Here is an 11,806-nt window from a genome sequence, read left to right as displayed (position 1 = left end):
GCCTGTTGGTGTAATTTGGCCATAGCACAGCTTTTATGGAAACTCCCCTTTCTCCAAGCAAGTGCTTTCATTGCAAGCAGAAGCACAAGCAGGCCTGACCTGGTTGGGAATTTGATGTAATGGCTTCCTCTCCCGGCTGCTTACCCCTCTGCTGGGAGCCGTCTGCACATTAAAGCAGATGTTGGTTGCACTCGGGTCATGTTTCCAAGATTTCTTTTGCAGTCATAAGGGTTGGAGACTCTTCCCTCCCTCCCCGCACTCATTTCTTAATTAAAGCTTAAATTCTGATGCCGTCACATGACTGTAGGAGCAGAGCCCCAGGCAAGCATTTAGTGCTCTGTGTTGTCAGCGGGACTTTGATTTAGAAGCATAGCAGATACTTTAGAGAATCCCATCCCTTTGCTACGCCCCAGCCTGGCCCTGCTCACAGCTGCCAGTGTCAGACCTCAAGACTTGCCTTTCGGGGCAGGCACTGGAGCAGGTCAGAGGCTTTCTGATGCCACAGAATATGGGGATGGCGGGGAGGATCTCCGTCCTGTTGAAACAGAGTGGTTGGAGAGGCAGCTGCGAGGAGCCTGGCGGGGAGGGAGGAGGAGGCAGCACCCTCCTGCAGCCTGGGCTGCAGCGCACGTCCAGCCCAGCCCGCTCGATGGATGGGAATAGCACTGCCACCTGCAGCTCCCATCTCTACCCCTCTCCTCCCCTCCCTCTCAGTATTTCTCACCTGATGGGATGTATTTAACCAGCAAAAATGACTCCCTGCTGAAGGGAACCTCATTCCAGCTTCCTGCAAATCCTCCGTGGTCACTGTGTCGGTGGTGGAAGGCTACAGATGTGAAATTGGGTCTGATCACCCGAGACACAGAGCTGCTAGGCTTGGTCACCAGCGAACAGCATCCCTAGGGCACAGACCTGGCAGCCTAAATACTGTCTCCAGCCCACTCCCCAGGGCTCTCTAGGGGAAGCCGAGGCTGTTCCGAGCCGCCTGCGTGCTGCCTCAGCTCCTTTGCTGGGCGCGCATCTGCTGCGGCACTGAGGAATCCCTGGCTCTGTGCAGGCATATTTGATTTCATGCTGCCTGGAAAGGAGATCCTGGCACAAAGGGCTGACCCAAACCCTTCTCCCCCCCTGCTGCAGGCAAAGCTGATTCCTGGGTTTCTTTTCAGATGTGTCCTTGGGTTCTGTACCTTAGTAGATTAACATGGGAAACCAGCCTGGATGGCTCCGACTGCCCCAGTGGGACACATCTTGTTCCATTTACAGAGGCTGGTGGGTGGCAATCAGCAAAAAAGAAAGGAAAAAAAAAATACTTTCTGGAACCCAAGGGAAACATTAGAGGGATCCAGAAATAGAAAAACCCCTATAATAGGTAGAGTCATGCCATCTCCCAGTGCTACTGGTGCCAGAACAAAATTATTCCATGCATCTAACAGGATGACTTTTTTTTTTTTTAATGTAACAGCTTCTCTGCTGAAATAAGCATATGCCTGATTTAAAAGCAGAATTAATAATCTGCTCCCAAAAAAAAAAAAAAAAAAAAGAAAAGTGAAAGAGTGAAGGCTTCTTCTTGGCTTGTTAGCCTTTAAAATATTTTCCCAAGCCACTGGACCATAGTCTGCTGGTCTGAAGAAACTGGAGGTGAACGTGCGGAGTCACTGGTATTGCAGCATGCTGGGGAGCATCCTGGGGGCCTGCTGGGCAAAGCCCTCCACTCTTCATGCAGAGGGGGAAAGATCCCCCCCCAAGTAAGGTCTCAGAGGGGACTGGGCACATAGCTCCCTCCCAGCCTAGCAGGATGCAGATCTCTTCAGAAAGGTTCAGTGACTAAAAATATTTGTCTGTGCCGCTTCTGGGATTCATTGGGAGCACAGTTAAAATAGTTCATTCTGGATCCAGAAAGGGGATTTTTGTGCTTGAGCATGCAGCTCTGCAGAGCTGTGCTAATGCTCAGCCGATCCAGCGAAGAGCTTACCCAGGTCAGCAGCAGGGCCAGCAGTTAGCAACACGCCGGTCTGGGCGTACAGCTCACCTCCATAATTTTCTCCAGAGGAGCTGGCGTGCCCTAACCACAAGCGCCCTATCAGAATATGAACTTATCGACTGCGTTGTCTCTGTGCCATTCCCTGTGGCTTGGGAACAGCCACATCGCGATGAGGGGCTGCCCTTCCCCAAAGCTTGGCCAGATGTTCTGTCCCCATATCTTAGCAGCTCTGAGCATATCAAAGGCTGGTGCCATTTATCCTTCCATTTGCCCTCTGTTCTCAAGTATATCAAAGAGAAGGCAAGGTGTGCCCTTCTGTCAAGAACTGCAGCTGCCAGCAATGTTCTCAAGCCCTCGCCATCTGATTCAGAGCTCAGCCACTCCTCCAGCCCCAAATAGGGCCAAGCTCCTCGTCTGCTCAGCCCAGTGCCCCAGGACCAAGCACTGCATGGCTCAGCCCAAGCCATTCCCTGCCATCCCCTACTGCTGCCTCTATTCTGCTTATGCAAATATATTAAAAGCTTCCCGTAGGCAGGGAGATGCATTATGCAGGGAATGTAACAACACTGGTCCCTGAACTGCATGGAGAATGAAGGTTGTGGCTAAAGGAGAGGCTACGTGATGGAACTGGCTGGTTTATGCCCATCACCGAATGGCTCATGTTTGCAAGCTGCTGTGTTAGAGCTGGTGAGACAGGAATGTAAATTGTGGCTCTCTTGTAAAGTTGCATAAACTTGTAGTAATGTCATTTTTAGATTAACATTTACATTGAAGAGAACACTAGAAGGCTTCATTGTTTACATGCACTATGGAAATAGATTTAAATTTTTGGTTTACACACATTTATTTACAAGGCATTTACTGATTACAAACCAATGTACATCACTCGTTTACATGCATAATGTAAACTATGGAGATTTCGTATTTTTTGCCATGCAATGCTGTACGGATTTCCATTGCTCATTCCACACAGAGGCAAGAGCCTCCTTTCATCTCAGCTCCCTCTGTCCTTCAATTGCTGCGTTGCCTCTCCTAAAAAAGCTTTGCCTCTGACTGGAAAACATAAAAGTTGATGTCCCCTTTAAACAGATAGCATAAAAACCTAATAGGAAAACCTTGTCAGCAGAACTTCAGCATGATTAAAAAAGCCAAAGCAAAGATTAAAAAGCCTAACAGTGCCTATCAATTCGTACCGGCACAAAGCATCACCTTAATGCTGTTTGAGAAGAATCTTCACGGTGCTTTTTTGGATGCTTCAGGCATCCAAAGAACTGGAACAGGACTGAAAACTTGCCAGGACATGTGTGGGAGAGAGGAACTATGACTGCACCCATGTTTCTCTCAGCCAGTAGCACCCAGGTCTCAGCACCCACCTTAGTTTTGAACAAGCATGAGCCTTCCACAGCAAAGCTGCAACCCTGCTGCTTGCCTTGGCTGTGCTTCCCTTGCCCAGTGGTACTGGGGAATTTATTTTTTTTCTTTATCCTAAAATGCTAAAAGCTGAACCCAAGGGAAGTCAAAGCTGAACCTGGGGGAATTTAAGATTTCAGAGTCTCAGAGTGAACAATAAGGACAGCCAGCCTTTGGCTTGTTTGTTGTTTTTTTTTTCTCCTTCCCAAGGACATAAAAACTACTTGCAAATTCAACATGCATTGAATGAGCAAGTTGAAGAGCAAACGGCTAAACAAAATACACTCAAAATCATAATGCTTCCCTTTTGACATTTTTAAGCGGCATTGGTTGACTTAGTGTTTTGAGATGAACTTTTATGCCTTAAAAGTTGCAAAAAAAAAAATTGGTTTGCACTGGATTAATAAAATGAAAACAAACAGCAAAGCTTAAACCTTTCACTGAGCCTAAAATGAAATGTTTTGATTTTTTCATTTTACTGAAAAGTTGAACAAACATCCACTTCAGATCAACCCATTTTTAATGTTATTTTTGTTCCGTACAACCAGTGAACCACAAAATCAATTATTTGTACAGCTCTAGTGACCAGTAGATTAAATTCAATGCAATAGAGAGAGAGCAAAAGGAGTCAATGAGGAGTGGAGAGATGGGAGAAGAAGAATGGACTGAAAAAATGGTGGAAGCAGCTCTAATAGATCTTGTCTCTGCCAAAAACTTAGCATGCATTTTCACAACCACTTCAATACAGCTTTAACCCCCATCGCTGCTGAAAGCAGCAGCCTTACCAGTCCCCTTAGTCCCCTGCCTGCCTCCATCCACACAGTCCTGTCCCTTTTCTGTCACCTGACCACACAACGAAGGGGACCAGAAAAGTGATCTGGTTGAAAATTAACTTTTGCTTTTTCTTTTTTTCTTGCAAGATTACTTTTCTGCCAGATTAGTTCTTCAGTTGTGGAAATCCCAGGTTTGCATGAAACCTGCCTGGAAGCTCTGGTGAGGAAAGGCAAAACGTTCATAACAGAAGCTGCCAAAAACAATCATAAAAACCTTGCATCCACTGGCCTGGCTCTCCAAGTCCAGCGCCTGAGTGCAGGAGTTGCATTCTGCTTTTGCTTAGAAATAATAAAATCTCATAATGCACCCAGACCAACACCAGGGCACGCAGCCTTCTAAACCGTGGTGCTGTGTATGCAGGGCAACGCTGGATATGCTAGAGCAGATTCTACAGCCAATAAACTGGTGAATTTTCCTTGAAGTCAACAGCTTCACATATTTATGTCACAGAGAATCTGGCTCATTGCTTTTAATTTGTGCTGCCTTAGGAAGTTTTGTGAGACCAAATTTTTTTTTTCCTCCCTTTTTTTTTTACTTTTTTTTTCCTCTAAGAGAAAATTTAAGCAGCAGAAGAGCATATGCATTTCTAAGTCAGTTGTAGCCTGTGCTATGTGCACAGCAAAGATCCTTGCTTCATGATAATTCTCTTCCTCTCTGCTGAGGGAATGACAGATTTAGAGAGCATGTAGCTGCTCAGATTTGTGGTTTTTCTAGGACTAAATAAAAATCTCTAGTGTGGACGAATGCCTTCTGTAGTGCAAATCCCTTTATGAGCACCCAGTTTAGTGTCCACTCTGAATCAGAAAAACAGGGAAATCAGAGAAATGTTGGTTAGATGGGACCCTGGGGTCTCTAATCCAACCTCCCGCTTGAAGCAGGACTATCACCAGCTTTTGAGCACATCAGCTGGGGCTTTGTCCAGCCAAGTCTTGACAACCACCAATGATGGAGACACCCTTCATCCCAACCAATTTATAGCTAGCTTTGTGCAGCCAGTTACTCACAACCTTTCCTGTCTCGGGATCTGTATTTCCTTTTTATACATCCCGGGACCTTACTGTAACAAGTGCATGTAAGCAATCGGTTTTGCCCTGCCACACTGCAGGCAGAGGGCTGGGATAGGGCAGGCTGGTTTGTGGTCACATCCCCCATTAAGTTTTGAGTCTGCTGGTGCATTTTAACCAGACTTGGCAGAGGTCTCTGAAGTATTCTGTATTTGCAGGTTTCATGAAATTAGGCAGCCTCTAAATGGTCCCACTGCAGGAGAATTTGCAAGGGAAGCAGATCTCCCTTTTATACCCCGGGGTTTCCCTGCTGTCTTACACAGAGAACCAGATTTCCCTGCCCTTACTGTCATTTCAGAAAATGGAATTAAACTCCCACACATGGTAAATCCACATTTCTTGTACATGCACATTTTTCCCTTCCAGCCCCGTGCGATCATCTACTTTATATTGCTGTCGTCCCTTACGTCCAAACGTCTTGCAGCATTTAATTAAGTCTGCCCAGCAACGCAGAGCAGACAAACGCTGTCATCTCCCATCCTCGGGGGGCTGGGGAGGGAACCCAGGCACGGAGAAGTCAGCTTACCCACAGTCACACCATGAGCCTGGGGCAAAAATGTAGATACTGCCTGCATTCCCCCTCTGCCAGCCTAGCTGTGAGTCCTTCTTTCCAAGGTGGTGTGTCCCATCCCTGCTTTGCTGTAGGAAAACTGGCAGTGGCAGCCTAGGTACCCAGCTGGATGAGACCATCTCACTGCTCCCCTTTGCCTCCCGTGTCTCACCTCTGGCGCTGAACAACAAAGCCTCATTTTTTTATTTTTTTTTCCTGAAAAGATTTCTAGAACTTGCTGCAACTGAGCAGCATCATTAGTGAAATGCCTCTGTTTCAGTGCTTCTGCCTGGCGATTTGCATAGTGTATTCAAGTGCTCAGTCTACTGTTTCTTTTGCTTTGCCTTATAGCTCAATAATCAGTTTCTGGGAGAAGAAAAAAGGACTCAAAGAAGTGGATGGAAGCTGTTCACTACCGTCTTGTGGCAACAGGAATGGTTTCTGGTCTGAGCAGTGCCCTGGTCCCAAAACCAAGCTGAGCTTCATCTCTTTTCCAGCCTTCGTGCAGTACCTAGTACCCAAGGCTCTCATGACAAGGAACAACAACAAGGATAGCGATAATGAATATTCAGAAATCCCACAAACCACTCTCAGCATCTGCCATCCTATCTGCATTAGCATCAGAGTGCACAGATAATGATCAAAGCAGCATTTTCCTGCCAGAGGCCCCCCTAAACCAGCCTTATTAGTATGAATCGATGCTGATTAATGTGCTTCCTTAATGCAATTGTATCTACCCCTACTGTCCATGATTTAATATAAAACATCTCCCCCTCTGCTTGCCTTCCTACTAATATCGCATGCAAGGTGCAAACCTTGACTTGAGGGTACCAGGAAAATCATGGCTCAAGTTTGGTGAGAAAGAGGCCTAAAATCTGTGAAAATGTGATAATGGAGGGAGGGAATGAGCCTTTGGAGACCATAACAGTGAACTGCCTTTCCATGCTGGGATGGGAGGTGGCATCCTATGACGAGAAATCGGCAGCTATGCTGTTCTACAGCGATTCTGTCTATGCAGGGTATAAAATAGCCTTGCTCACTAAAATGGGCTCTTTGCTCACTGCTGACAGAATTCAGGACTGTGATGGAAGGGGGAGCATTGCATGTTCTGGTTTGGTGCTGCTTCCTTTTTAACATCACCTGTAAAAATGAGAAAATGCTGCATTTTGCCTTATGCTGCTGTGTAGCACTGACAGAAGCTTTATCTCTGTGGGTTTTCAATGTAAATGACACGGTCCTAATGCGCTGTGTCCATGCTCCCACACAGAAAGACACTGGGGAAATCACCACTAAACAGGCGACAGTGTTTCAATTAGGGACGGGTGAGGTCCTCTCGCCTGATTTCACATCCACTCCAAATCTTTGGTTGCTTGTGGCTGGTTTGAGGTCTGCTGCTATCGGCCTTAGGAGAAGAGCAGCGGTCGGGTCAAACCTCATTCAACAAAATCACAAGTGCCCCAAGGAACTGTCTGATGGAGGGACAAAGAACAAACCAGCCAACCAAAAAAAGTATGGGAGAAAAGGAACGTTGAAAGAGAAGACTACACAGAAAATTCCCATGCTCTGAATCAGCTGCTTTTCTAAGGAAAGGAGCAATATCCTTAATGTAGAATATGTGCCTCCCTTGGGCTAGTCTAGTGCAAAGAGCAATTGAGAGACATCATTTGGGAGGAAAGAGGCTTCTATGTTGGAATTAAACAGTTGACAAAATCCCAACAGTTTTACAGATTCTCGGAGTCAATTTAAGGAGCCCACAAAATGAGATTTTACCCCTGTGGGTTTCAGTAAAATGCTGTGTTCTGGAGGGGGTGTGTGCTCAGAGTCCAGCTCTTATCTGCTGGAATTGGCTGTGGCTCCACTAATTCCCTATAGCTAGGCTGAATTTGACACTCCTTAAAAAACGCACGGGCCCAATTTTTAAGTGACCAGTTCTGCCAACAGGGCAGATATTAAAAACAAACAACCCTCCAACATCTAGCCAGCCTCCTACGTAATGGCTCCATCTGCTCTGCTGAAGCACATGAGGTTTTCCGCTCCTCCTCAGCTGACCATGGTTGGACATGTTTCGAATGCTCTCAACTCCCAGCAGCTCAAACCATGACGCACGCGGCTGGATTTCCTCAAGCCCTCAACTCCCTTCTTCAGCTCAGTGCACGGTATTTGGCCGTGAGATGCACCCCTAGGTGCCCTTGCAGTCTTCCCATGACTCTCTGAACTCTCTACCGAACTATTTCCACCAGACTCTGTCTCACCTCCAGTTTCTTTTGTGAAGAATGACTTCTCCAGCATTGTGACCAGCTCCAAGACCCTTCTCAGACACCCCCCACACCCATGAGCCTCTGGTGCATGCAGAATGCTGCTGCCCATTTCTTCCCATGTTGGAAGAAGGACGACATCGTTCTCCCCATGCTAGAAGTGTCTTTCACAAGTGCTTTGGCAACATCCATCAAAGATCCATGGAGAAAACCAGACTCCTTTCCACTTCTCATGTATAGAGTTAATCCTGATCCAAGATAAGCCTTCAAATTCTTAGCAGTCTCCTACAAACCAAAGGGAAATTTGTTCCTTGCCCCTCAGCAGATAAAACTAGAAATCGCAGGCTTCACATACAAGCAAGATTTTAGCTCCTTTATAAAGGTTGGGACAGCAAAGCCGCAGTGCAGGCTGCCTGCTCTGGGTGTGAATTCCCTGTCACGGGAAACCTTTCAGGAGAGGTTGCCCACAAACCTCTGTCAGATGTGACACAGGTATGTCTGAGTCTGCCTTGGGGAAGAGGCATGGATTAAATGACCTCTCAAGGTCCTTCCAGACCTGTTTCTCCATGATTCTTAGAGACAGGATCCCAGGCTTGATGGATCTCTGGCCTGACCTACAGTGACAGTTCTTAGATGTGTCTGAACACATACATTGCATGCATTTCTCTCCCACTACAGCCCCTCTAGACTGCTGCGATAGCATTCTGTGCTGAATAGCTCTTTAGCAAAGGGCAGAGCTGCTGCCAGGGGCATTGCGTGGGGCAGAGATTTGTAGCCTCCATCAGAGTGTGTGTTGTCAGGCAGGGCAGGCAGAGACCTGGGCTCATCCACAAGCAGGAAGAAGGTCTTTCTGAAAAGGTATATTTTCTCTGCTCCTCTGTGCAGGCAAAGATGGTGAGACGCCCCTAGTGGAAGAGTGGCAGCGTATTCTAGTTTTTGGGTCTGTCTTTCCCCCTAAGCTGTTTTGAATGAAGAGAACAAGCCAGGACAACATATCCAACCCACACTAACCTGCCCTTGCTCTGCGGGCTGGTGCAAGGGGAGGGGATGCTGCACTCCCTGGAGGCCATGGGACAGGCACAACTCATTTTTCTTCCCCACACGTAGATGATGTCTTGCACGTTGCTATTACTCTGCAAGTGCCTTTGGCTCTCTGCCCATGGAAGAACACTGCCTGCACACATATGGTTTCCCTGCTCCCCGCCTCTCCCAGTCGTCACATATGTGTAGGCTATTCACTAGTACTTTCCTACCTACTAGTTTACATGGTTGTGTTTGCAAGTGTCTTTCTGAAACACAACAGGACTATATAATTATGCAAATGCACACATGTCTATGAGAGCTTTGCAGTCTCTTTGGGTTTTAGCGCAAATCTCATGACACTGGCTGGCTTATTCCCCCTCACTCCAAAGCCCTTGCTGCTTTAATAGGAAACTCCTATGAGCACCCCAGCTTTTCATCTTAAAATGAAAAAAGAAAAGTGTGTTTCTGGGTATCACAGCAAGAAGAGCTTGAAACAGGCAACAACAAAGGCTTCAAAACCTAGAAGGCAAAGAAAAATCCAAATTCTGCCTATTCTCTGTAGTTTTTTGATTGGAAGACTGTTAAACTAAGATCACAGTCCTGGGGGCAAGTCTACCTCATACATGGAGATAATCTGCAAAGGTCTGTGGTAGGCAGTACACAGCAAAGGCTCATGCACAGCAGTGTGAGAACTGCTGTACCAATGGGTGTCTTGACATCTTTACGTCTGTTCTTGCCCACGTGAACCTTAAGCTGTGGCATTCACATGCGTGAGTGCAGGGGCTTGGTCTGCCCATAGGTACATTGATGCGGAAAACCATTCCTGTGAACCTGCCTATGGACTTATCTGTCGCTGCAAATGGAGTACACCCAGACCCTTGGTCTCCTTTTATCTCAACCTATGTTGTGCACATTGCCATGGTACCACAGTGCTTTCATCTCACTATCAGAGCAGTCTCTGAAGCAATTTGCATTTCCAGCTGAGGACCATGAAAAACCAGAGAAGCATCTCCAGGTGGAATGGGAACAACGATGCATCTCCCCACTGACTATGAGTCTTGAGCCCATGGGAACTGCCTGAGTTCCCACCACCTAACGACTTATCCAAGTTACAGGTGCTGTAGGAAACCAACGTACCTGTATATTTTATATCTGGTTGTAAATCCTTGACGATGTCTTTCCACAAAGGATAAGTAGCTCCGCGAGTGGTGGAAAGGCCCCCTGTCTGAAATAAGCCAATCAAATTCCTTGGAGACATGTTGGTTGGTAGCAGCTGGGTCCTGGTGGGAGGGCTGTACTAGTATATGGTCCCATATAAACAGGAGGTAGAGGAACTCAACAAGCCTCCAGTTCATGCTTTTCTGTCTGCCTTTTTCCTCTCATTCTTGCTCCATTGTGTGGAGTCCTGTTGGAAAAAAGAGAGGGAAGAGGAGGAAGGAAAGAGAGAGAGAGAAATGGAGGGGAGGAGAGGGAGGAGGGAGAGAAAGGGAGGGTTTTAAAATGTGAATTGTTTTGATCCTTTGACAACCATCTCTCAGGGTGAAAATAGACATGAAAAATCAAGTTTTAAAAGACTTCAGTCTGCCTGTGTTACAGCTTAGAGCATTTGCCAGTGTTTTATTCATGTACCTAAGTGGTGTCTTTAACCTCCTGAGCATATATCACCTTTGAAATAACCGGGTCCTGACCTGAGCCATCCTCACCCCAGCTTTTCCATCACTGCCCTCGTGAAGTTCTCCACAGTGCTGCAAAAGCGAGTGAAGGCTGGGCGCAGAAGGTGGCCGCACCCTAGGCTACAATTACCCTGTTATTGTCCCTTTAATGCTGTGCCAGAGAAACGTGTCTTCTGCTTTCATGTTTCTCTGATGATCTGTAATCCATACTCCATGCAACCTGAGCAATCTATAAAGACCCAGCTCTTACTTTAAAGCGTTGCCAAAAAAGAAATAAAACAAAATAATTACCCAGGCTTCAGTGACGAGCACATGCGGACACACAGACACACACACACGACTCTGAAATGCTGCCAAGCTTTCAACGATAAAAATCACCTCAACCTGCTTTCCTGCCTGGGTGTTTGGGAGGTGTGTGTCTGGTGGAGGGGGAGACAGTCTGTTGCTATTTCGATTACAGTAGGACCTCGAGGCTCTTCCCAAGATCAAGGCTCTGCAGGGCAACATACTGAACATGCATATTCAGGATCGGAGATTTACTAAGGAGCTTAAGGGGACGCTTCGCACCACCTGGCTCAGGGCAGGCTGTTGCTCACGTGGTGGGAGAGTGGCCGTCCCGCTGCACCCCCCCGTCAGACGATGGCTGTGGACAGCCCTGCCACGAGCCAGCTCCGCTCCCCAATGTGTTTAACGGCTAAACAGACAAGACATATGATGAGTGGGAAGGGAAACAGAGGGGTGAAATGCCTTGCCAAAGGTTACGCAGCAAGCCAAAGATACAGCTGGAAGAGAGCCCTCTCCTCCTGACTCCCATTTCCAGCGTTTCAGCCATTAGATCATCCGCCTCCGCAGTCATGCTGCTGGCGTGATGCCCCTCTTCAAACGGGGCCGTGTGCTTCGCTGGTGGAAGGTGAGCGGCTCGCTCAGCTGGCACCCTGTGCCTGGTGTGGACCCCCTCCCCGTCTGCTTCCTAGCCACAACGCGGCTGCAACAGCCACCCCGCGGGTTAGGGTGGT

General features: G+C 47.3%; 1 protein-coding gene across 1 annotated transcript in view; it reads right to left on the bottom strand.

Moving 5' to 3' along the window:
* The window catches only part of BRINP1 (BMP/retinoic acid inducible neural specific 1), a 58,697-nt gene extending 48,225 nt beyond the window's left edge, over positions 1-10,472 (bottom strand). The window contains exon 1 of the mRNA XM_009634865.2: positions 10,255-10,472. Within this exon, the coding sequence (XP_009633160.1) occupies positions 10,255-10,472 (218 nt within the window). The remainder of the gene's footprint in view (positions 1-10,254) is intronic.
* Positions 10,473-11,806: the final 1,334 nt, after the last annotated feature.

This window comes from Egretta garzetta, unplaced genomic scaffold (genome assembly GCF_000687185.1).
Source record: "Egretta garzetta isolate BGI_Z169 unplaced genomic scaffold, ASM68718v1 scaffold190, whole genome shotgun sequence".
NCBI lineage: Eukaryota > Metazoa > Chordata > Aves > Pelecaniformes > Ardeidae > Egretta > Egretta garzetta.
Note: the sequence above shows the minus strand (reverse complement) of the source record. Positions and strands in the feature narration are given on the sequence as shown.